Source organism: Podarcis liolepis, assembly GCF_965112155.1.
Source record: "Podarcis liolepis genome assembly, chromosome: 4".
NCBI classification, from domain to species: Eukaryota; Metazoa; Chordata; class Lepidosauria; order Squamata; family Lacertidae; genus Podarcis; species Podarcis liolepis.
In genome coordinates, this window is record NC_139558.1 from 92,733,280 (window position 1) to 92,760,414 (window position 27,135).

Below are 27,135 nucleotides of genomic sequence, written 5' to 3' on the forward strand. Positions count from 1 at the left end.
TAACCCGAGGTACCACTGTAAATAGGTACCGCTGCAATGGGAAAATAAACAGCATTTCCATGTGCTCTGGCACTCATCACAGTGTCCTGTTGCGCCAGAAGTGGTTTAGTCCTGCTGGCCACATGACCCAGAAAGCTGTCTGTGGACAAACACTGGCTCCCTAACCTGAAAGCAGAGATGAGTGTCCTGCCCCGTGGTCAAATTTGATGGTACTTAACAATCCAGGGGTCCTTTACCTTTTACCTTTACCCAGGGTTGTTGTTAAAAGACAGCCCAGAACACTCAAGACGCAAGTCCTGTGCACAGAACCCCAATCGCTTGCCTCTTCCCCTTTTAAAAAACCCTCAAATTTCCTTTACTTTGCTTATAGGGCAGCTGAGCATCCTCCAGATTTCAGCACCAGTGAGACCAACTTAATTTGTCTGGGCCCCAATCCACATTCAATGTACTGAGCCCAGAAACCCCTGTTGGCACCTGAGAGCTCAGAGCAAGCCCTGATGGTGAAGGGCAGAGCTCGTTTCTCCGTGTTCCTGCATTGCAAATATAATGCAATAAATTGTATGTATCTAAGATGGCTTTCTCCAACCTGGGAAGCAGGAGTTTATGAGAGTTGTAGTCCAGAATGTCTGGTGGATGAAAGCTGACCTAGGATCACCACACGTGCAAAGGACATTGCTGATATTATTATTATTCATTAAATTTATATATAGCCCTTCATTTGAAGATCATAGGGTGGTATACAATACAGAAGCTCTGTTGCTTGAAGAAACGATTGTTTTGTGCTACTAGATATGCCTTGGCTGGTTTTATACGTAATGTTGCTTGCTTGAACTGCATAATTATATAGTGCCCGGATACTTTTATTAATTCATTTCTGCCCTGCCAGCCTGGCTTCAAAGAGCTCTTTGCACATCTGCCAGCAAATAAAAACGAGAAGCCGTAAACTTCCTTTCTGCGCTGCGTAGAAACTGTTAAAAAGCACGAAAGAGCAGACAATACAAAGCACAGAAGCAGCAATAAAATACGTCTCAAATCGCTTCCCAGAAACTGATAAACATTCAGCCCTAACTAGACTCCCGCAATCTTCCTGGATTCTAAACCAAGGAACCCACGTAATCCTGTAAGTCTTTCCAAATGAGTTTGTTTATTGTGCCCTCCTGATGAGAGATGTTTCGTACTTAAATGCAGCAGCAGCATAAACATTACCCAAAGGACCTCTGGCTAGCCTCTGATATTCCTGAGAGAGGCGCCACAGCTCAGTGGCAGAACGTTTGCATCGCATGGAGAAACCCCTGGGTTCACTCTGTGGCGTCTCCAGATAGATTCTCATCTGAAATCTGCCCGTCAGTGCAGACAGTAGAGAAGCAAGATCAGTGGTTCTCAACCTGTGGGTCCCCAGATGTTGTTGGACTACAACTCCCATCATCCCTGAGCTCTGGCCTTGCTAGCTAGGGGTGATGGGAGCTGTAGTTCAACAACATCTGGGGACCCACAGGCTGAGAAAGGCTGAGCTAGATGGACCAATGGTTCAGACTCTGTATAAGGCAGATTCCCTGGTTCCTATGTTGCCAGAAAGGCTTTCATAGGGTGGCAGCACAGGAAATGTTCAGGTTGAAACAGAAGGAGCCTGCTGTATCTCTAGTGGCAGTGAGTTCCACAGGGCTGGCTGGGCCAATGACACTGAAGATTTGGTTTCTTGTTGCCATATACCTTTTCTGAGAAACTTTTTCTGGGTGTGTGGGGGGGTGCATACCAGTGGTGAGCGGAGCCACAGGGGAAAGTTTGTGGAGCCATAAACCTGACTTAAACCCGTGTCCATTGGGCTATTTTCTCTCTCTATGCTCCCTCCAGGCAAACATGCAGATTGATGAAGAGTTCAGGGGCTTTCCAGCTAGGCAAAAACACTCAGGGCAGTGCAAAGCAGGGCTGGTAATAGATGTGACTCAGGAGTGTGGGTGGCCCTGGAGACCTGGCCCAAGGACCAGACAGAGAAGTTGGGGGGGGGCGCATTCGGGGCCTGAGGTTTCCCATCCCTGGTTATGAAGACAGAGGAAGCTGTGCTCATGTGGGGCAATGAGAACCCATTAGGGCTTCCCCTCCTCATTTTTTGGGGGGGGGGACCCAGCCAGATGGGCACTGTATAAAGAATAAAATCACCACTATCATTATTTCTATTGCTTCTGTATTTTTTCATTTTCTGAGTCTTAATAAGCTTGAAAGAAGTGGCAAGTAGCTCGCATTCTAATAATAGCTGGCACCTTCCCCCAGAGCTATTTCTGGAGCAAGACTACAGTCCACAGCACATACAAGACGCTGTTCTTTTTCATTTTTGGCACATCCTTTGAACGCAGTAACCCCCTCTTTGCCATCCTCCTCCTTGCGGATCTCTCGAAAAGCATCGTTTCCCCCCCTCGACGCAGCATCTCTGTTAAGTAGGAGGAATGCATTTATTAAGAAAATCCTGTCCTTTCCCCCCATCTTGTCACCTGATACTCTGCTCCCTTTTAAATGGTGTTGTGTAACTGGCAAATCTAGGGACGCGGGTGGCGCTGTGGGTTAAACCACAGAGCCTAGGACTTGCCAATCGGCGGTTCGAATCCCCATGACGGGGTGAGCTCCCGTTGCTCGGCCCCTGTTCCTGCCAACCTAGCAGTTCGAAAGCACGTCAAAGTGCAAGTAGATAAATAGGTACCACTCCAGCGGGAAGGTAAACGGTGTTTCCGTGTGCTGCTCTGGTTCACCAGAAGCGGCTTAGTCATGCTGGCCACATGACCCAGAAGCTGTATGCCGGCTCCCTTGGCTAATAAAGCCAGATGAGCGCCGCAACCCCAGAGTTGGCCACGACTGGACCTAATGGTCAAGGGTCCCTTTACCTTTAACTGGTAAAGGTACCTTTAACTGGTAAATCTACCACTGTCTTCCCTTCTGCGGACATTCCTGGCACCATTTAGGGCTGGTTTAGAATGTAACCAGATTCCTCCACAGAAGTCCCACACGACGACTGCCATAAAGAGTTTGGGTGATGTGTACATGCGTGTGTACATGACCACCACATATGGAAAAAGTACCTTCTTTCCCTTTACATTTCCAACACATATTTGATTTAGTTTTATACATTTTTGCAATCTTACTTGGTGTTAGATACCAACGGTACATTGTTTTCATGTAATTTTCTTTTAACACACAGCATGCTGTAAATTTTATTTCTTCTCTCCACAACTTTTCCCAAGATGAAAGTTGGATGTTATACCCAAAATCACTAGCCCAATGTATCATCACTGCCTTAACTTCTTCATCCTTTGTATGCCATTCCAACATGCATCAAAGTATTTTAAGCAAGGTGGAGGAATGATTCTACGAACAAGGTCTATAAAACTTGGGTTTCGTCCTTGGCGCTTTGGCCAGCCACCCAGACTCTGAAGGGTTCTCCCCAATTTCTCAGACTTGGGAAGGTTTTTCAAAATGGAAGAAACCCCTCTAAAAACCTGACATGTCAATCTCATTTCTCCACCATTAGGAACTCAGTACCTCCCTTGGATTAACAGCAACAAGCGAGTGTAATGTAGAGCATAGATTTTATTTTTTTGAGAACAAACTTTTGATTTACTAAGGAAGGGTTTGCTCCCATCATGGAGTCCTGCAGTGCAGAGTTGTGCTCAAGACCTTTTCAAAGACTGTGCTATTTTTGTGTGTCAAAGAACCAGGACATACTTCAGCCTTATTAGGTGATCATCCTGCAGGCCAGAGTTTTGGTAGAAGTTGAATTCCAAATTACTGTGCTGTAGCCTGCAAAGGATTTTAGTGGTTCCCTACTGGATGGGTATTTCAAAGTATGTGTGGTGCCGTACAGGTGGGGAAAACCAGTTATTTTGGGGAAAAGAAATGAGACTTTGCTACATAATGCATTAATAATTAGAGAGTGTGTTTATTTTTATACTAGATTTCCTATGTGTCTCATAGATCTGATACATATATATTATTTTCTCAAGCTTGGAATAGAAGGAAATAGTCCTGTATTTACCTTTTACACAACACATCGTTTGTGAGAAGGAGTGGTTGTTACAACCAAATGTTAATGCATTGAAATTGCAACAATTTGGAATTATTTGGGTGTTGGAAACCGTGGCTTGAAGTAGGTTCCTAGTTGTGGTTTGTGGGAAACTGTGGTTTGCACAAACCATAAACTGCACAGTTGTAGCAAACTATATCCTGTGAAAACTCAAATGTGAGGAGTGGGATGGGAGCTGGAGGAAGGAGTGTACCAGCAAGGAGCTCCTTCACCTGAAAAGCAAAGTTAAACCTTGACATACTTTAAAGATGAAATTGCATTTTTTAAAAACCAAACAAAAAACCCAATACAGTATGTTTTTTCTTTTCCTTTGGTGCGTGATGTATGGTTAAGAAAAGCCATGCTGAATCGGGACCATAGTCCATCTAGTTCAGCCTCCCTTTCTCACAGGGACCAGATGCCCATGGGATACCCGGCAAGTAGGACCCGAGTGCAATAGCACTCTCCCTACCTGTGATTCCCACTAAGTGTTATTAAAAGCCCTTTGTGGCCTCTCTTGGTATGCCCCGCAGAGGACCTTAAGGTCCATGAATAACAATAGTTTAGAGGTCCCAGGCCCTAAAGAAGTCAGACTATCCTCCGCCAGGGCCTTCTCAGTGATGGCTCCGACCTGGTGGAATGCTCTGTCCCATGAGACTAGGGCCCTTCAGGATTTAACCTCCTTCCATCGGGCCTGTAAGACAGAGCTATTCCGCCTGGCCTTTAATTTGAATTCAGCCTGATTTTTTATTTCCCTTCTCTTCCCTCCCCCTCCCCTTTTATGAAGATTACCCGCTCTGAGACCCCATAGCTAATTCTCCCCTGGCCTCCTCGCTGGCCCAAGTAGGACCAATTCAGCCAGCTAGCCCTGGTGACTATCTAATGCTTATTAGATGGATTTCCCCCAAATTGATTTCTGAACTTTGGATTTTATTGTTATTCATGTTTTTATACTGCTTTTACAATTAAGTGTTTTAAATTTGTTGTTAGCCGCCCTGAGCCCGGTTTTTGAACCAGGAAGGGCAGGGTATAAATAAAAATTTATTATTATTATAAAGGTGTACAGTCCCTGACAGTGAAGACAGAGCACAACCATCCTGGTTCATAGCCACCAATAGCCTTACTATTCAGGAATTTGCCTAATCATTATTTTTTTAAGCCACCCAAGTTGGTGACTTATCACTGCATCTTGTGGGAGTGAGATCATCTTATGGCTCAGCCTGGCAGCACTGCCCTATTTTGCAAATCCGTTTCATAGAGGGGCGTTGCAGCTTGAGTGCAACGTTCTCCCTTTACTAACATCTGAAGCCTGGGTAGCATTTTTGCAGACCTGTCTTCTTCTGCAGAAGCTATTTCTCTCCCTGACATGCAGGGAGTTCCATCTGTAAGAAGCAGGCGTGTGTGAGCTTTGGATCCATGCTCTCAAACTTCACGTGTCTCTCCTCTTCCTCTCATCGCTCCCTGGGAGGTATTTGCAATGGAAGGACTTTGTTAGCTATCCCGGTGGCAGCCGGCGGCCTTGACCAGCCTGCCACACCTCTGTGGTCTGGATTTGAAGCCAGCCCTGGGGGCGAAAAGAAAACACTTTCATTAGTTGAGCTCAGGAAACTGATGGGTGGAGTAGTTTCACTCTTAATTAGCCCAGACTTTTGAAGGAAAGAAGGGAGGAGAAAGCCTTGTCCTTTTTCCTCACTTAGTTTCCCCACTTGCTTCTAGTTGGCAGTGAAGGCTTGGTCCATTAAGCCATATGGGGCGCTGCTCCATCAACCTTAGCCTGCCCCCCAGCCAGCCAGTTGGGTCAACCTTATTTTCTTTTTGTCACGAGTGAGCCTGTAGTAAATCACACTGTGTATGTTGGAGTTAACTCTTATTAGCAAGAACACAATCTGCACAGACTCAGAGGAATGTCCGGCCCAAGGAGCACAGCGTCTCATCCCTGGTAGGACGTGCCCCGTAATCGGTTACCGAGACTGAAAGTCCCTACCTCTCCACAGCCATCTACATACCCTCCTTTCCAGGGTTCTTCCCAAGCAATCAGAGACTGTGCCTTTGCGTCACCAATCTCTCCTCTGCTCTTTTCATGCCTTTTCTGTTTCTGGGAGACAAGGGGAAGGGAGCTTGTCGTAGCAGGAGAAGGACCATGCCTCTTCAGCATCCTGACTCATCTCTGCCTCTTGGCTTCCTTCTGATTCTGGACTTCCCTCTCCCACAGACTCTGCCTCTGCTCCCCTCTCACTAAGTCCTGTTACCTCTTTAGTTGCTGAAACCTCCTCCTCCTCCTAGTCTCCTCCTCCTGACCACTAAGGCAGTTGGATGGCACCTCCTTCTGGCAACTCCTGCAGCCAAACTGGTGCAAAACGTATTGCTCTGCTTTCCTTTGGACCACATCAGTGAGGTTTGTCATCTGTGCAGCCCAGGACCTCTATACACACTGCCCAGGCTTGCGCCCCAGGGAGGTCACTTTGGTGCTGCTAACACAGTGGTTTGACTTCACCCTTGGAAGTGCACTCCATTGTCTCCTGAGACAGACAAATGCCAGCACGTTGTTCTACGATGCTTTACTGATGCTACTTCATTATTACTATCCAGAGAGGCTATAGCAGAACAAAAATGGGACCAAAAATAACCAAGAATTTATTTATTTTTGCATGAAAAGTTACGGGATTTCAGGATATGCACTGACTGGAAATGAAGCAGTGTGACTGCCCTGAAATCTTTGCAGGTGCAAATAGCATTGACAGCTGGATCATTTATAACCTCCCCATCATGGAACACAAATAGTCACAAATGCAGAATAAAAAGAATGGCTAGATGCCCCTGTCATGTTGCAGAATACACCAGCCTGGAAGGACCCTAATACTTCACTTTCAGAAATATTTATCACCGGTTTTGGATGTTTATTCAGAGGAATATTAATTTATACATCCCTAGAGCTGCAGGCTGCTTGAGACTGGCCCCCAAACTAGTTTCTCCCATCCTGTCAATTTACTGCCCCAGACCTGCTCAGACAGCGACAGAACTGTCTCGTGTGTCTTTGGACCATTCCCTGCGATGTGCATTCTCTCTTTCTTGTTCAGCTCAGCAGAAGTACCTAATTGATACAATTGAGCCGTTACAGGTGAACCGCTTGAGCAGATATCGAAGGCGTATTGCAAATTGCAGGTATCAGGAGCAAATTGCTGGTTCGTGCCTGTACACGGAAATTCAACAGGAAGAAAAGAAAGACGCAAAATAAAAATTGATGGGCTGGAACTTGATGGATTCACCGTCCTCTGCAAGAAATTATTGCGTGCGGTAGCAGAAGAAGGGACCGTCTGTTTCACAGAATCTTTTGATATAGCAAGAAATTTAGGGAAAAGAGCATCATCCTAGAATAAGGGGTGATATTGTACTGCTTTAGAACTGAGAGCTATAAATTAAGGGTTTTTAAAGTGGCCACTGTGGCTATGTTGCACCTCCACTGTCATAGGCAGTTTGTTTCTGAATTCCAGTTGTTGAGAACAACAGGGAATGTTGCAGGGAATGCTGCTGTCAGGTTCTGATTGCGAGCTTCCTATTGGGGCATCTGGTTGGCCCCTAGAAGAACAGGATGCTGGATTAGATGGGCCTTTGGCCTGATCCAGGAGCTGGGCTCTTCTTAAGAACATAAGTCGGACCCATAACAAAATGTTGCGGTGTGGACTGTTCCTCTTCATTGCTTTTGTTCAGTGCTCCAGCCACACCCCTTTCCAGGATACTCCATTCGGAACCCCACCACCAGATGCTCCAGGTCACAGCTTGGGTAAATTAAATTGGAATAATCACTTACAGTTTCTGGAGTTCGAAGGTTTTATTCATGCAGGAACTATTTACAAGATGAGTGGAGATGAGAGAGAGAAAGCATTAGGCAACTTATCTGGTGTGAACAGCAAACAAATTGGCTTAGCTTTTAGAGGTGGAGCTACACAAACAGTGCTTTCGTGGGGTTTAAAGTAACATGTGCATTAACTACAAACTCAAGAAAAGGAAATGTATTTGCTTTTCTCCAACAACTAAACATGCTCAGTCCTCATTAGGTGAGCTGCCAGTTAAAGGGGGAAGAGGCTCTTAATTCAGATTTATTATTATTAGTAGTAGTAGTCTTTCTACAAACTAGGTTTTCGTCAAACTGATATATATCACTTGTGTACAGATGGTATCAGTTGGGCTACATAGGAATCAGCCCTTACCCCTGGACATTGCTAATAGAAGAGTCTCTCCATAAAGTATTACATTTCCTAAATATCCATTTGCAGCCATGGATGTTCAGTGATATGCCCAAGCAAGATTATAGCTGACTGGATCATGTAGTGATCCTGAAACAGCTCCATTCTGGTTTGAAGCATTCCTTTTGAAAGAAGTTTGTAATTCTTTTCCCATGGTGTCATCACTGTAACCTTTTCCGAATTGCTTCCAGCGAGACTAGTGGGCTGTTCTGACTAATACTGTCCATGCCACTCTTCAGAATATGAGAAAATCAAACCACACGTCTTCGTTTGTTTCTTAGGCAGAAATTGAGATTTTGAAAGCATTTTGAAATGATATATTTTTAAAACCCTGTGGCAGTCTTACCTTACAAATACCCAGAAGAGACTTGCCCCCTTCTCACCATAGCCTTAATTATATTGTACTTTTGTGTGGATTTTAGCTGTAAGCCAGTTTGAGAGCCCTCTCTCGCTGTAAAGCAGAGAGCCTTCTATATATATATATAAATTGTTCAGGCAATAATCAAGACATCCCTTCAGGTATTTGAAGATAGCTACCACATCAGCTCTCAGTCTCCTCTTTTCCAGGCTAAGCATACCCGGCTGCTTCAACCGTTCCTCATAAGGCTTGGGTTCCAGACCCTTGATCGCCTTAGTTGGCCTCCTCTGCACACATTCCAGCTTGTCAATATCCTTCTTAAACTGTACATAGCCCTAGAATTGAATTGAATTTGTTTGAGATGTTTCCTGGTTTTTGTTGGCTATGTAGCTTTTATGCTGTTTACATTTCTGTAAATATTGTGGGGGGGGGGTTAAATCAAGAACCCTGTTAATACAACATTTGGAGAATTTATTTTATGAAGCGTCTTACAAAGGCAAAAAGAAGAAGCCTGTTTCATTTCTAAGCTTTTATGCTGCATAAAGGTAAAGGGTAAAGGGACCCCTGACCATTAGGTCCAGTCGTGACTGACTCTGGGGTTGCGGCGCTCATCTCACTTTATTGGCCGAGGGAGCCGGCATACAGCTTCCATGTCATGTGGCCAGCATAACTAAGCCGCTTCTGGCGAACCAGAGCAGCGCACGGAAACGCCGTTTACCTTCCCGCTGGAGTGGTACCTATTTATCTACTTGCACTTTGATGTGCTTTTGAACTGCTAGGTTGGCAGGAGCAGGGGCCGAGCAATGGGAGCTCACCCCGTCGCGGGGATTCGAACTGCCGACCTTTTGATCGGCAAGTCCTAGGCTTTGTGATTTAACCCACAGTGCCACCCGCGTCCCTTTATGCTGCATAGGATATCCTAATACATTTCTCACGCCTTTTCAAATTTACAGTCACTGTGTTTTGTTTTAGTTACAGATAGGTAGCCGTGTTGGTCTGCCATAGTCAAAATAAAAAAATTCCTTCTAGTAGCACCTTAAAGACCAACTAAGTTAGTTCTTGGTATGAGCTTTCGTGTGCATGCACACTTGTGTATCTGAAGAAGTGTGCATGCACACGAAAGCTCATACCAAGAACCAACTTAGTTGGTCTTTAAGGTGCTACTAGAAGGAATTTTTTTATTTTGTGTTTTGTTTTGTTTTAGATTTTTATGTGTGCCAAATTAAAACTGTGTGCTCTGGGTGGCTTACAGCTTAAAATAATTAAAATACAAATGAATTAACAGAATTAAAAGCAATCCATTTTAAAAAGTTGTAAACATAATTGAGTGTTCCTGTGTAAATGAACACATTACATGTGCCACATACATGATGCAACTTTCCCCCTCTTTTGTGATTAAGAACAGCTGAGTAATTTTTTTATTGACTCAATGTTCGTCATCTGGTTTATCTATTCAGTATAACTGCAGTTCATAAGTTGTTTTTTTCCTATGGAGTCTTGTGTTTTCATGTAGGCCCTTTTTATAGAACCAAATTGCTCTCACATGATAGACTTTTTTTGACTGTACCACTTGAAGCTGCAATTGTAGGGTGGCACGTATGGATGAGCTTTCAATGAAACAAATAAAATAAAATTTATTCTTAAACAAAGCTACCATATCGGAGTGATGATGAAGTTTAATGCCTGACATGCTAGGTTTTTTTACACACACATGCACAGTTGGATGTTCTTTAAAAAGAAAGAAAGAAAGAAAGAAAGAAAGAAAGAAAGAAAGGGGAATACATTAACAATGCAATTCCTTCACCTGCAACCTAAAGAAATTCAGTCCAGGAGGCATTCTACTACATTATTGTTTCATAGAATCTTTGAGTTGGAAGGGATCCAAGGGTCATCTAGTCCAACCCCCTGCAATGCAGGAATCTCAGTTAAAGCATCCATGGCAGATGACCACTCAACCTTTGCTTAAATATCCTCCAAGGAAGGAGAGTCCCAAGGGAGACTGTCCCACTGTCAAGTAACTCTTACTGTCAGAAAGCTCTTCCTGATGTTTAGCCAGAGTCTCCTTTCTTGTAACTTGAAGCCATTGGTTCAAGTCCTACCCTCCAGAGCAGGAGAAAACAAGCCTGCTCTCTCTTCCATGTGACAGCCCTTCAGATATTTGAAGATGGCTGTCAAATCTCCTCTCAGTCTCCTCTTTTCCAGGCTAAACATACCTAACTTCCTCAACCCTTCCTCCTAATTACAGATAGGTAGCCGTGTTGGTCTGCCATAGTCAAAAAAAAAAAAAAATTCTTCCAGTAGCACCTTAAAGACCAACTGAGTTAGTTCTAGGTATGAGCTTTCGTGTGCATGCACACTTCTTCAGATACACACAGATACCTTCCTCCTAAGACTTCCTCCTAATCAGCCGTACCAACAGGCTAAAAAATAGCTTCTATCCATGGGCTGTTAGGCTGTTGAACGGAAAAGAACATAGCGAAATTGACTTGCAAGGTGGTGTGTTGTTCGATAAGAGATTGAGTGTTTGTGTGGGGAGGCTTGTTTAATTTCATTGCACACAGGTTGTACAATGACAAGTATTCTTATTCTTATTCTTATTCTTATTCTTATTCTTATTCTTATTCTTATTCTTATTCTTATTCTTATTCTTATTCTTATTATTGGCTTCCAGACCCTTGGTCATCTTGGTCGCCCTCCTCAGCACACATTTCAGCTTGTCAACATCCTTCTTAAATTGTTTCGCCCAGAATTGGACACAGTATTCCAGGTGTGGTCTGACCAAGGCAGAATAGAGTAGTACTATTACTTCCCTTGATATGGACACTAGACTTCTATTGATGCAGAGTTTGCATTCCTTAGGGTTGCCGTATTTAAAAATGTAAAGTTCTTGACACCTGCAAAGTTGCTGAGCTTTCTTTAGGAGACCACCAAAATTGTTACGCTTCCCCCAAAATAGTGATTTTGGAGCTGTTTCCACTGCTTTTTCCATCATGTTGCCATGACATCCAGACATATTGGGAATTTTCCTGACGCATGGCAAGCCTAGCATTCTTTGCAAAGGAGCCCAGGGTGGCAAACATCAAAACGTTATTACTGAACAATTTTTTTTTAAGGATCTAAAAAGATTTCTAACACTTTAGAACATCTAAAAAAAAAAAAAACATGTTTAAAAGCAACCGCATGCCCTCACAGTTATTCATTTCCCAGCTGATGTGGCCAGTATCTATCAAAATACCTGAGTAAACAGAATTTTGGAAAAATAGAATTCTCCTGAAAGTCAATAACAAGGGAGACAGAAACACCTCACAAGGATGGTGTTCCATAAATGGCCTGCGATCGCTCCAGTTGGAGAACAGCCTCTTACCAAAGGTGTCATGGGCTTTGAAGACACTCGAACTCAGAACGCAAGGGAGAAACGTGCTAAGAGGAAGGCACGCTTGGCAAACCCTCACCGTGATCAACTCCCGCCTGGGAACCAATGCCCCCACTGTGGAAGGACGTGTGGTTCCAGAATCGGCCTCCACAGTTACGGATTCATTGTTAAAACCGTGTTTCTGGAAGACAATCTTACTCGGCTACGAGTGATCGCCAAAGAAGGAAGAATTTCTACAAATGGAAAACAACCTCCTAGAAGGCCCATTGAAATATACTCAGAGTCGCAAAGTGATTTCATGCTCTTTATTCAGCTCATAGTGGTGAGGAGGAATGAATGAAAGTCCCCTCACAGTATCTGTTTTATATACATTATTTACGCAATGGGCTGCACATGATTGGCTAATTCCGGAATTCTACTGTAAGCCAATCAGGTTGTGGATTCACTTCTATCTGGAGCAGGATTGGGTGGTTCCTGCCAACCAATCATACTGCTGCATTGTTCTAGGACCAATCAGACTGCTGCATTCTGAATCCTATTGTTCTAGGACCAATCAGACTGCTGCAGTTTGGATCCTATTCAACTCAGTACATAACACCCATATTGGGTTAATGCCAATGGAACATCAGTCTTGTGTGTACTTGCATCTTTTCAAGTGTGCAGGGGAGGAGAGAGAGAAAAATGTACTTTACATCAGTGTCAGAAGTGCTAGAATCTTGTGTGTTTCCAGGATGTCGAATACACACCCTCCCTGCTTACAATATAGGGTTACTGATTGGCGATGAGGTTGTTATGCACTGACTCAAACGCATTTTTAACTTCCTAGACAGTGTTAAAACAGCATTGTTTTCCCCTCCTCTAAATTAGTATTCTTTGCCTTGGCTCCCTGTTAAAGATGCCAGCTGTGCTTCCAGTACCAGCCCTCTTTTACAATGGCAGGTGACGCCTGAACATGTTTGATTTCCTTGTCAAAATTTGCAAACAAGATGAACAACACCCAGATAATTCACTTCTTTTTCACGGTTGAAGCTGCACGTGAACGATTTTTATTGCAGCGCTGGGAGCCTCAGGGGCCTAGTTTTGCGTTTCCCAGTGTTGGTGGCAGCAGGCTGCACTAATAACATATTTCCTACGAGTAGATCCACCCCAAGGAAACATTTCCTGTCATTTTTCATCAGCTATGTTAGATCCAAACCCAGACATCCCCTGGGAGAAGCAAGCAGGAATGCTTTGAAATTAACCCGGACAGCCAGCAAGTCCATTAACAATCAGGGTCTGGTTTGACTTCCTAATTACAGCCAATGTTTATCCTCTGACCTGGGTTTTCAACGCGCAGGATGCAAGCTCCAGGTCTACATGTGCCAAATCTTTCTGTGCCCTGAAGTTTTCCTCCTTTAGCTTTATAGCACAGCGGACTTTTGAGCAAGTCCCGCGTTTAATCCCTGGGATCTCCAGCTAGGGCAACCTGAAACCTTAGAGAGCCTCTGTCAGTCGGTGTAGACAGTACTAAGCTCTAATGGTCTGACTCAGAAGAAGTCAGCTCCCAATGTATACTGTATAAGACAGCTTTGTACATTAGGGAATGGTTGGCATCCGTCTGTTTCGGGAGACAATGGAGAAGAGCGCCTTTGGAGGTGAAGTCAAACCATTGGAGAGTTTCAGCACCTGCTGTGGCTGTAGAGACTGAGGTGGGAGAGACATGTTTTGTTGCAGCTGGGGAAGATGAAGGCGTGTGGGCACTGTGGTTGTCTGCAAGGGATTCCCACACTCCAGGGTTGATGTTGCCAGTCTTCATGTCTGCAAGGGGTGGCAAACCTGTGGCCTTGCAGCTATTACAGGACCACAACTCCCATCATCTTTAGCCATTGGCCATACTGGTGGATGGAAGCTGGAGCTCCAACAGCATCTGGAGGGCATAAAGTCAGCCACCCCTGGTGTATATAGCTTTACATGTAAAGACTTAGATTTATACAATCGTAGAATTGTTGAGTTTGAAGGGACCCAAGGGTCATCTAGTCCAACCCCTGCAATTCAGGAATCTCAACGAAAGCATCTGTGACTACTCAACCTCTGCTTAAAATCCTCCAAAGAAGGAGAGTCTACAATCTCCCAAGGGGGCCCGTTCCAATGTTGAACAGCTCTTACTGTCAGAATGTTCTTCCTTATGTTTAGTTGGAATCTCCTTCCTTGTAATTTGAAGCCACTGGTTCGAGTCAGGAGCAGGAGAAAACAAGCTTGCTCCCTCTTCCTAGGACCCTCATACCTATGGGGCCGCCTCTCCTGGTATGTCCCACGGAGGACCTTACAGTCTTCAAACAAAAACATCTTGCAGGTCCCGGGCCACAGGGAGGTTAGGCTGGCCTCAACCAGAGCCAGGGCTTTTTTGGCTGTGGCCCCAATCTGGTGGAACGCTGTGTCACAAGAGACTAGGGCCCTGCGGGACTTGACATCTTTCCGCAGGGCCTGCAAGACACAGCTGTTCCGCCAGGCCTTTGGCCAGGGCACAGCCTGACTCCCTCCTTTGGTAATCCTCACAGAACTCTAGCCCAATGGTTGCCATTAATTTGATTTTGAACTGATTTTAAAATGAATTGATTTTAGAATGCTGTGTCAATTTTATTGTTGTAAGCTCTGAGCCCGGCTTCGGCTGGGGAGGGTGGGATATAAATAAAATATTATTATTATTATTATTATTATTATTATTATTATTATTATTATTATTATTATTATTCCATGCGACAGCCCTTGAGATGAACCCTGACTGGGACAGGGTTGGTCCAATATGCTTTGCTGCCTGAGGCAAAGGAAAAGAAGGCAGCCAGCTGCCCTCTAGCCCATGTGCAGAAGCTGAGCAGATTGGCGGTGGCATCTTCCTTGAACCCTGGCCAAAGAGAAGTTTCCTCTACCACACCTGAGGGCAGCAGGCTAGCTTATAGGGCAGGGGGACAAGGACAAGGCAGGTTGAATGCCACACACACAGCAGCAACAATTTGAGGGCATCTGCTGCCCGAGGTGGCTTCCTCTCACTGCCCAGTGTTGCAAAAAGAGTAAGTGCCAGTAAGGGATTATTTGTCCTGTAACCTGACAACGGTATGGAACGAAAGCTGAATGACTAGGGCATTGTGGGTTGTTGTGGTCTGTTTCCCAGGTGGCAAGACAAACTGTTCAGTGTTGGGATGAAAATGGAAAATCCTCTGTGTGTGTGTGGAGGAGGGCGAAAGGGAGCAGCGTAATGAATAAAGATGTCGGAAAATATTAACATTTCGAACAGAGGAGGAGTTCATTTATAGAGCGCTTCCATGCCTGAGTCATGCAGCAGAGATGCCAGATATACGGAGAAGAAAATGAACGATGTTTCTTTTCTTTTCCCCCTGGTGAAATATAAAAAGGAAATCAAACGCGTTATTTTCCAGATTGCATGGGGTGCGGGTGGAAAAGAGGGTTAAGTGAAGCAGAGACTAGAAGTGGCCCCTTTAGGGTGGTAGGGGAAAGATGTAAAATCTCATCTAAGTTAAGGAAATGAGCCCAACTTGAAAGACCTGCACTGATTACCTAGCTAGCCCAATTGAATAACTCAGGTTTGCTGAGGTCTGCAATAGACTGTGGTCAGTCGCATCTCATGTCCTCTGTCTTGTTGTTAACTCTAAAAGCAGCACAACCCTGTTTTGGGGGAATGCTCTGATTCTGATCTGAGCTCTGTCTCTTGGGGAGGGTGTGTTTAACCTTTCCCTCCCATTCCATTGCCCCAATCTTTCTCATGCATATCCCCAATGTTTCTATCAGCCCTGTGCCGATAAGAATGCAAGCACAATATAAGCCAGAGAAACCAATATGATGTCTGTTCCCTATTTTAAATGTTCCAGTCCTCTTGATGGGGCCAGACTAGCAGCAGGCCATGGGGTGAGATCTGATGGTTGTGGAGTGGGGCCACAGCGGATCCTGATTTCAAATCCTCCTGTAACCCTCAAGACTGCTTTATTTGCAGATGTTTGGCCAACGCTTTCCAGGATGCAGATGCCTCGTGTTTGTGGACCTGTGAACTGCTGCCTAACAATGCTTTTTATGATGTGCTGCTCACAGTTGGTAGCCCATCCCTTTTGCATGCCAATTTTATTTTTAATCGTCTTTTCCCGCTTGGTACGTGGGAACATTTTTGTGATGATCAACACGTTGTACTGCTTTTGTATGCCCCTCTCCTGACGCGCCTTCCCCACCCTTTCCAACTGTGGTTTTCGTTTGTTTGTTCAATGGGCTCACCACTCCTTCTAAAAGACTGTGTGTGTGTGTGTGTTATTTTGTACCAGAGCTTCTTTTCTTTTGGCCAATTTATGGAGCACAAGAATCAAATAACTGTAGGGTTGGAAAGGGACCATGAGGGCCATCTAGTCCAACCCCCTGCAATACAGGAATCTTTTGTCCAGTGTGGAATTCAAACCCACAACCCTGAGATGAAGAATCTCATGCTCTTCCAACTGAGCTATCCCTGAGCAGTCTCTGCAGAAGTAAGAAAGGCCTTTGCTAGTCATTAAGGATGGTCCACACGCTTTTGGATCAGACTGAGAGCTATTCTTCTTCAGCTTCCTCTTCCCCCACAGTGCCGAAGCAGAGGCTTATGGGAGGCAGGGCTTAGGCCATTAGCCCTCTTCCACTATTGCTCCCCGAAGATTAGCTGCCCGTTGTTTCCTGGCCCAATTCAAGGGGCTCACGTTTCATGTCCTGAACAACTCAGGTCCCTAATACCTGAAAAGCCACTTCCTGCAAGACCCCCTTGGGTGTTAAGATCAGCAGAGAGGACCCTGTTGGCTTTTCCACTGCCCTCAGAAGTTAGGGTGGCATTGGCCCAGCAAAGGGCATTCTCTGCGGTGGCCTCTATGTTGTGAAACTCCCTCGCCACAGAGAAATAATAGTATTCAGAGAAATAGTATTCAGAGATGTACAAACTCTGATCCTGGAGACGGTATATAACCATGGTGGGTAGCAGCTGTGGAAAGCTCTTTCCTCCACGAATTTTTTGTATCTCCTTTTATAGCAGTCTAAGGTGACAGCCATCATCACATCTTGTGGTAGCAAATTGCACATTTTAACTATGCACCACATGAAACGGTCCTTATTTTGGGCCACCCTGATTCTCCCACAATTCAAATTCATTGGCTTGTCAACAAAGTCAATTACCGGTAAATAATGCAGAGTACAGAGGGGAAAGTCCTGATAACACTGGGAAGAATTCAATGTTGCGATCAGCACCAGCATTTCGGCTTTTTTCATGGAACCACCTCTCCTCTCTTCCCCACTCATGCTGTTTGTTTAGAGGCTTGTCCTGAAACCCACCCCCAGCCAGTCTAGAGGAGGCAATTGGGGGGGGGGATAAAGAGGGGCAAAAGCCCCATTGTGCTAGAGCTCCTTATTTGAATCCGGTGCACTTTACAGAGCAAACTGAATAAAAAACCCATGCATAATTTGAGAAGAAAGGAGCAGAGAGTTCTTGTCTTTCGCATGGGTCCGGCCTTCTACATAGGAGGGGGAACAGCTGACCAAACGTACAGAGGAAAACTCCTTCAGAACTGCATAGCCAGTCAGAGCACGAGTTACCTCAGTAAAGATCATGACACTCTGCCTGGTTGCTGAGCAACACCTCCACCGCCCTGGTTTAACTGACTTAACTGATAACAGAGATAACCCTTAATTCAGAAACCGAATGATCCTTGCCGTTCCGGATTCTATATCTGCAAATATCGAGGATTTTTCCAGAACAGAGTTACCTTTCAGCCCTTAATATTTTGTATGCTGTAGGAGAAGATGCCATTAGCTGCTTTCTGCGCCCTCTCTCTCTCTCTCTCTCTCTCTCTTCCTTTCCTTTCCTTCGAGCCTCCTTTATCAAACAGTAGTCTCGGTTTACAGAATGAATCAAGCAGCGGGGTCCTTAGCGAATGGCCTGCTTTGGAGTGTGGCCATTTTGTGGTCCAAGTGAACACAAAAGGGTTCACCGCTCCCATGTGTGATTAAGATCAGGCTTTGGTACCATATGTTTCGCCTATGTGCAGAGGCCTGGTTAAATGGAGAGAAAAGCCAGTTGTCGTTTCTGAGGCGCCAAATGAACAACGTGCTTTAATTTATGTCCGAGGCACAGGCAAAAGGCCTATAGAAAGGTCATTATCCCTCCATTTCTTTGGTGGCTTAACTGGAAACGAAGAGTCTTGAGGAAGAAGAAGAAAGGGAGTCCTCAATAAGAACGTCACTGAAAGAATCGCATTGTATATTTTTAAAAAAGGGAATTGTTTCCCGCAACTAACTTTTCATGTAATTTGGCAGGCATCGGGAGAAACACAGAAGGATCTCTCTTTGTCACTGAGACCGACCTGGAATACATTTGCCTGTTCTCTTTAAACAGGCAGGAGGACACAGGGCCTTTTGTCAGCCTTCGAAAAAGCCAAAAGTGAAGATTTGGGGCAGGTTGAGGGAGGAGACACAATAATCAGTGGATGCCCCCATCTCTAAGGAGATGTTTTCACATGGGCTGAGGAAAGCCGCCCTGTAGTCTTGTTAGTTAAGCCTCGGAAATATAAAGCTCACCAGCTGAGGCGATTTGAGATAGCTCAATTCGTAAGAAAAGGCCCGCTGGATCAGGCCAAAGGCCCAATGCAGATGGTTTTTAAAGTGGAATAAACAAATTAACTGAGGTTATACAATCCAAATCTTTTTTACAGTCATAGACCAGCAGGCATAGACCCCTCTATGGAGGTTATCAGAGACTGACTTTGAGCGAGCAGAGATGGCTTTAAGGGGGGAAGTGGTCCAGATACCCTTTCATGAATATATGGGAAAATACTATATGGGATGCCACAATGTCCGATCATCTCAGGAGGTCAATTGACGGCATAATGAATAAAGACACCTTCCAACTTTCTCTTAGTCTGTCAGACTAAGAGAAAAAGACAACAGCGACTTTGGAAAAAATGGGGGCCATTTATATTATTGTTATGTACTGAGTTGAATAGGATCCAAAATGCAGCAGGTCCTAGAACAATAGGATTCAGAATGCAGCATTCTGATTGGTCCTAGAACAATGCAGCAGTATGATTGGTCTGCAGTAGCCACCCAATCCAGCTCCAGATGGAAGTGAATCCACAACCTGATTGGCCTACAGGAGAATTAGCCAATCACGTGCAACCCATTGTGTAAATAATGTATATAAAGCAGATACTTTGGGGGAAACTTTCATTCCTCCTCACCACTATGAGCTGAATAAAGAGCATGACATCCACTCTCGACTCCGAGTATATTTCAATTATACTTGCAGAAACAAAGAAGGTTGATAGACTTGATGGCAGGATTTAAATAAACATTCACACTATTAGTATTAGAAAATGTTTAGAAGCTAGAGAAATATTATGGTGTATTTACTTTTATTTTTATGTTTGATGTTATGTTGTTAATGTTAAGTTTGATGTTACGTTGTTAATAACTTTTTCTGTTAGGAGGTAGCAAAGTGGTTGAAAAGAGAAACAAACCAGAAGCGGAAGTTGGGGGAAGCCTAGGAGGGGAGGGAGGAAGGAATACATAGTAAATGTTAAGACTTTGAGATGTATGTAATGAATGAAAAAGAAAAATGAGTAAAAAAATTTTTTGAAAAAAGATACCTTCCAACTTTAACTATGTGAATGAACAAAATCAAGACCAATATACAACAACCGCTCAATATTTGCAGCAGGGAGGTTATGTTAGGTAATATGGTTGAACATTGAACATATGTCTAGAGTCAATGGATAGAACAAACACCATTAGATGTACTGCTCGATAAGTGTTTAATAGTTCTTATATTTGTATTTGTTCAAAAACAAATAAAAACCTGTTTCGAAAGGAAAGGTTATCGGCAGCTACTAGTCTACTTCCAACATGCCTTGAATTAGCCCCATAGAGCCTCCACATTGCTTTATTCTCCATGAGTTCATCCAAGCCCCTCCATAAAGCCAATTTGGCTGTGCCCCTTTCTCCTGTCCCAAACTTTCCAAAATTCAGCTTTGTTGACGGGCCCTGGGTTCTAGTCTTTGGGAAGGGCCGTAACTCAGTGGTTAGAGCATCTGTTTTGCATGCAGGAGGTTTGAGGTTCAATCCCTGACATCCCTAAAACCCCAGAGGGCAGCTGCCAGTCAGTATAGACAATACTGAAGTAGATGGGCCAGTGGGCCTGGCTTGGTAGAAAATTGTTTCCTTTATTATGCGAGAGGAAGATAAACGTCTCTCTAGCTTCTTCTTTTGCAGCTTCTGACATCAACCAGAGTGAATAGCTAATTAGGAACCAGTGGTTGATTTTTAATAGGTTTAGGACCATTTCCCCTCCTTCCTTCACGCAGCTGGCATCACCCATAGTTGGTTGAGGCACATTATCTGGACTCTTGCCGAGTTATCTGTTTGGAGCGCTAGGTCAAAAGGGAGCAGAGTTCACCTCTCAGGATTGGCTCCACTCCTCTTCTGACGCACAGAACATTTTGTGTCAGCATTTGCAGAATTTAAAATGCTTCGCCAGGAAATCGACACAGGAAAACCCACTCCTTTTGGCCACCTTGCCATTTATGATATTTCCCTTCAGCCTCGGCAGTCGTCCTGGCTCCGGGGCCTGGTATAATAATAATTTATAACAATAATGGTAGATCGTAGACGTTAAATAGGATTTGCCTGCTGGGAATGAAACAATCTCCAGCCGAGGAATCTCAAACAGCAGGCCCGGAAATATTCTGCTTGAGGTGTGAGGGCTTTTGGTTGCTGAGTGGTTAGCATAGGAACATGCAAAGCTGCTTCCAACCAGGTCAAACCATTAGCTCATCAAGTTAAATACCTTGGCTGGCAGCAGCTCTCCATGGTTTCAGACTAGGGTCTCTCCCAGTCGGGCAGCCTTTGGGAAATTAATGAAAGACACTTGGACCTCGATGGAGCATCATGCCTCCTTCCCTAAGTTGGGCAGAAGCTTCCTGGGCTTTGGGAAGGAGGTGCCAGGCTTTAATACTTTAATGTTCTAATTTACAGGACGCGGGTGGCGCTGTGGGTTAAACCACAGAGCTTAGGGCTTGCCGATCAGAAGGTTGGCAGTTCGAATCCCCGTGACGGGGTGAGCTCCCGTTGCTCGGTCCCTGCTCCTGCCAACCTAGCAGTTCAAAGACACATCAAAGTGCAAGTAGATAAATAGGTACCGCTCTGGCGGGAAGGTAAACGGCGTTTCCATGGGCTGCTCTGGTTCGCCAGAAGTGGCTTAGTCATGCTGGCCACATGACCCGGAAGCTGTACACCGCAACCCCAGAGTCGTCCGTGACTGGACCTAATGGTCAGAGTTCCCTTTACCTTTATTCTATTTTACTGGAAACATTTAGGGGAATAGCCCAGTCCCTAGTCCACTGACCACATGCCATTGCTTTCTGCACTTGTAATTCCCAGCCTAGGAGTCATATGGCCTCCAGTAGTGGAGGAAGCATATGGCACTAGCTCCCATTGGCCTCTCAAGGTTTTTCTTTTTGGCTAAATGCCTGAGGTATGTGATGCCTTGCATGCTACTTGTCCACCCAAATCTAGCAGTGGCTGGGCCACTTGTGGCATGTGAACTGCCACAGCTCTGCTGGCAGTTGCTGGGAGCTGTGTGGCATCTGCCTCCAGTTAGAAAGTAAGGCACTGAAATCCCCATAGGAACATAGGAATCTGCCCTATACAAAGTCGGCACTGGTCCACCTTGTTGGCTATTTTGCAGATTAGTTGCGCTGCAGAAGGCGTGCTAAGGAGACCACACATTTCAAGAAATGCAAAAGTAACTTTTGCTAGGTTTTAATAACAAAAACAAAAACTCCTTTTACACTAAATTACCATATATCAATAAGCATGACCCATTTACCAGGGTACTGAGAGAGCTACATGCTGCTCTTTATATACCATACCCAACAGCTTAATTACCACAACTTAACAGCACCTGCTATACAGTGGTACCTCGGGTTAAGTACTTAATTCATTCCGGAGGTCCGTTCTTAACCTGAAACTGTTCTCAACCTGAAGCACCACTTTAGCTAATGGGGCCTCTTGCTGCTGCTGCACCGCCGGAGCACGATTTCTGTTCTCATCCTGAAGCAAAGTACTTAACCCGAGGTATTATTTCTGGGTTAGCTGAGTCTGTAACAGTCTGTAACCTGAACCTGAGGTACCACTGGACTGCTTCACAGCTGTAAAACTAGGTCACGTTATTTGCTCTGGCCTTTAAAGAAATACACATCTTGTGGAATAATAATGAACCTTCAAATTTGTGTATCTGAAGAAGTGTGCATGCTCACGAAAGCTCATACCAAGAACTAACTTAGTTGGTCTTTAAGGTGCTACTGGAAGGAATTTTTTTACTTCAAATTTAAAGAGACCATTCAACACGCCTATCTCAATATTGTCTGCACTGACTGGCAGCCGCTCACCAGAGTTTCAAATAAGGGTTTCTTCAGGGAAGACACACAGGTTCTGAGTTTTTTAAAAAAACCACAGTGTTGCAAATCGTCTGCGATGGTTGCCATGGAACATAAATCAAAGCCAATACTTGAATAAAAATATTTTTCTCGGGTTCAGCCTGATAAGTTACCACGTGCTTTTTCAAGACACTTGAATTGTTTGTTGTTATGTGGAAGCTATGAGTCACGCCACCTCCTGGAAACCTTTTCAAATGGGTTCTTTAAAAAAAAGTGTATGTTTCATTTCTCAATATTCCAGTGCAATAACTTAAATGGAAACAATATTATTTTTGGCACACCCATCCCGATCTGTTTAGTCATCTCTGTAGCACGTGCTGGCTTAGAGGAAGGTTGTGTGCAACTGAATTTGCCAGCAAAGCACTCTCCCGTCCTGTGGTTTCCAGCAACTGGTATTCAGAAGCATTGCTGCCTTTGACTGTGGAGGCAAAGCACAGCCATCTTGGCTAGTAGCAATTGATCGCCTTCTCCTTCCTTGGGACTCTGTCCGGGTCCCATGTCTTCTCCTCCTTTGCTGGCTGTGCTTTCTACCATCTTGGAGTGATTTTACCTAGCCAAAATGTTCCCTTGAACTCTGATAAGGCCTCGTGCTTGCCTGCGTGGAGGATAGAGAGAGGTGTATCATACCCTCCAACACGTCTAAGGGAAAAACCAGGACGCTATTTTTCCAAGACGCCATCTTCCTGCTTTTTCTCACGAGGGCATGGCGGCCATTTTGGGTGTCGTGATCTCACACAATGTCGTGCTGTGATTCCCCCCTAAAAAAACCAACGGGTTTTTGGAGGGGTACGGCACCCCAAAATGCATGTTTTCGAATGCTACGCAAGATTGCAGCCCACTTTTGGAGAGGGTGGGAATCGTGGCATGAAATTGCGCAAGATCACAACACCCAAAATGGGGCTGTGCTCTCATGGAATAAACAGAGAATGGCTCTCTCTAATGTACACAAAGGCATCTTGGATGATACAGAAGACTTTGGGACCTCTCTCTGCTCCAGCACCGGGATGCATGCCTGAGGGAGATACTGGCCATTTTTGTTCTTGGGATTCCCTTCCAGCTGGCTGAAATTCCTCCCTGAAAGGAAAAAATGCCCCCAGAGAGGCTTCTGTGGTTTATCACCGAGGCTTCTGGCCTAACCTGCCTCTTCAGCCCTGTGAGGATTATTTGGCCTGGGAAGCTGGACTCTCCCTGGCCAAGGTGTTGGAGAAGGGGGTGATGTCATGGTGGAGGGGAGTCCGGCCCTCAAGTGTTTCAGCAGGAAGAATCCCATCCTTTCCCTGAGCCTGAAGAAGCTCTCTTTCTCTCTCTCTCTTATAATGATATTAGCAGGTCCAGTGCTTTTTTCTGGGGGGACGCAGGGGTTCGCATACCCCTAAACATTTTGTGAATCTAAGTTTGGCCTCATTGAGGGGCAGTATTTCAATACGAGTAGGAAAATGAGAGTACCCCTAAACATTTTTTAAAAGAAAAAAAGCACTAAGCAGGTCAGAGATGTTAAGCCACTGCAAAGCTGATTGACAAACCGATTTATACCACTGCTGCTAGCCTTTATTGGCATAAGTTAAAACAGTAAAATCATACAAAGTCATCCAAATACATTGATAATCCATACAATATATAAAAGACTACCGGTAAATAGCCACCATTGAATAAATCGGGCAACTTTAGATTTAGCTTTAAAGAGCTTGGCTAAGTACAGTGGTACCTCGGGTTAAGTACTTAATTCGTTCTGGAGGTCTGTTCTTAACCTGAAACTGTTCTTAACCTGAAGCACCACTTTAGCTAATGGGGCCTCCCGCTGCCACCGTGCCACTGGAGCACATTTTCTGTTTTCATCCTGAAGCAAAGTTCTTAACCTGAGGTACTATTTCTGGGTTAGCGGAGTTGGTAACCTGAAGTGTCTGTAACCTGAAGCATCTGTAACCCGAGGTACAACTGTACCCCGAAATAATCTTGATAGTTTCAGGAGTATCATCCCTCAGCAAATCTTGGATTACAGACTCTTTGTAAATCGATATTTTGAGCTGTAAGGGAGTCACTGGGAGATCTCTGCGATGGGTGACGGCAATCCAAAATTATGTGATGCATTGTATCTGGTGATTTCTTATTACAGGAACAGAAAATCTGTTCTGGAAGGGAATTTTTTGAAACCTTCCAAACAATACAGATGAGGGGAGTGCATTTAGACAAGCTAGCATAAAAGCTCTGTGATGGAGTATCTAAATTATAAAAGTAATTAGGCATTACTCCATGGTGGGGCTGCAATTCTAAGCAGGCAGGTTAACATACAAAAGTCTGGTAGTTTTTGGATTTCATGACCTAGCAGCCTCTGCTTGATGAGAGAGATGATTTGTGACTCATCGAATAGAAGAAGGGAATCTATTGCAATCCCTATTTGCCTGAGTTTGAGGGTAATATCAGAAAACCATGTAGAATCATGTGTATCTCTCTACAACCTGATTTATAACCCTAGCATGCTGTGATAACAAATTTATTGCATAGCACTCAGAAGCGTAGCAAGCTCTATCGTGTTGTTTATGATTAATTCCTCTTGCGAAACACTGGATTTGTAGCAGATGTTAGTTCTTCTCAAAAGCAGACCTATTGAATGGCAGCCTGCTAAGTTTTACTTAGAGAAGACATGTAGAAACTGAGCTTTTATTTATTGTAAACAAATAAAAACAGGAATGGTTGACCACATGAAGCAAAATCCTTAAAAAAACCTGGGCCTCAGCCAGTGAGATTCATGGTTGAACAGGGATATGAACCATTTTGAAGCCTGTGAGCTTTTCCAGGGTGATGTTGGTTTTGGGTAAGATTTTAAAATAGGACATACTGGCAAATTCAGTTTAGAATCATAGAATTGTAGAGTTGGAAGGTACCACAAAGGTCATGTGGTCCAACCCATGTAATGCAGGAATCTTTTGCCCAGCGTGGGGCTTGAACCCACAACCCTGAGATTAAGAGACTCATACTCTACCAACTGAGCTATCCCTAGTGAATTGCACAACCATTGATGATTGGGTGCTCATTCGCAACAAATCTCCTTTCCCGAAAAGTCGGACTTTCTGCTGTAAGGAAAGTAATGGGGAAAGGCATTAGAAAGTGTGGGGCAGGGCTATGCATTGGAAACAAATCAGAATGTGCATTCGTTCAGTAGTCAATGGTGGAATCTAGACACATATAAAAACCGCTTTGAAAATGCTTTTTTAAAAGTGTTTTTAAAAAAGACATTGAATTTTCCATAAGGCCATCTAGTTTCACATTGTATCTTGCACTTAAAACTCACTTAAAGCAATTTATTTGCAGCCGTGCAGCTGAGTCCAATGCCCTCTGATCTCCCTGCAGCCAAAGCAGAGTGAACGTTCAATAAAAAGGTTGTTTGGAAGCACCCTGTGTCAAGAGTGAGGAAGCTGTGACCACCCCCCAGGTTTTGTTGCACTCCAACTCCCATCAGCCCCCAGCTGGCACGGCCAGTGGTCAGGGATGATGGGAGTTGTAGTCCAGAGTTGCTCCATCCCTGACATAGAGTTTAGGCTGGCTCAGTTCTCTGCAGAGCCCTGAAACTCACCTGCTGGCCTCAGCCTCGGCTTCACTCACCTCACAGGGTTGTTGAGGGGTGGAGGGCTCAAAATGCCTCCCGAGAAGTCCTTCTTCTTTGTGGCGTATCCCAAAGAGAGTCCACCAAAGTGGAAATCTAATAATACTTCCTCTCTGTTAGGAGAGCCTCTCCATTCCATAACTGCTTCAGCACATCCTCTCTTCCTTCCTAGGGAATGGCCTTTACCCTCGAAGAGAGGCTTCAACTGGGAATCCACGGCCTGCTCCCTCCTTGCTTCCTGAGCCAAGATGTTCAAGTTCTCCGCGTCCTCAAAAGCTACGAGACCAAATCCAGCGATCTAGACAAGTAAGCAAGATGTGAGGCAAGAGCGTTAGGCAAGGGGCTGTGGTCGGAGCTAAACATTAGGAAGGATGCACGTAAGATAAGGTTGCTCACCCCGAAGAACTCTGTGGGTGGCAGAGAAACCTGCAATATGATAGCATGCCTTACATTTTTTTGCAATAGCAAATGGTTGACAGTGGTTAGAAGGTCCCAGGACAAGTCACCATTAAAAACAGTTTAAAAGAAATTGCAAATGCAACTAGAGTGGGTTCAAACATATATATCTCAGGGAACAAATATATCTCAAAGATCAGGATTAAAGGGTGCGTCTTCTGCATACTATGAAATTTGTGCAATGAAGGTCCCAGGTGCACCTCTCTGAGGAGAGAGTTCCCCAACTTAGGGGCTACCACAGAGAAGGCCCTCTCCTGGGCTAACACCACCCCAGGCTTCTAAGGGTGTTGGAACTGCCAAGAGGACCTCCTCTGCTGATCGCAACACCCAAAGGGAAGGAGGTGGTCTCTGGGGAAGGAGGTGGTCTCACGGATATTTGGGGCCTAAGTGATTTAGGGCTTTATACACTAGCGTATTGCAGAGGAGGTAGAGTAGGAAAGGGTAGTTGCTTTCAATGCAGCCAATGTTTCTGCTTCCAGCCTGAAATGAAATGGGGACCATCCCCCTACCGTGTCCTTATTATTGCTTGTGGAGTTGCCATCACTTTCCCTCTTTCAATTCACCTTGATCT

At 44.6% G+C, this 27,135-nt stretch overlaps 1 protein-coding gene across 1 annotated transcript in view; it reads left to right on the forward strand.

Moving 5' to 3' along the window:
* ME3 (malic enzyme 3) overlaps positions 1 to 27,135 on the forward strand; it is an 84,927-nt gene that overhangs the window by 14,291 nt on the left and 43,501 nt on the right. Inside the window, exon 3 of the mRNA XM_083499660.1 lies at positions 26,281 to 26,414. Coding sequence (XP_083355786.1) covers positions 26,281 to 26,414 — 134 coding nt within the window. The remainder of the gene's footprint in view (positions 1 to 26,280; positions 26,415 to 27,135) is intronic.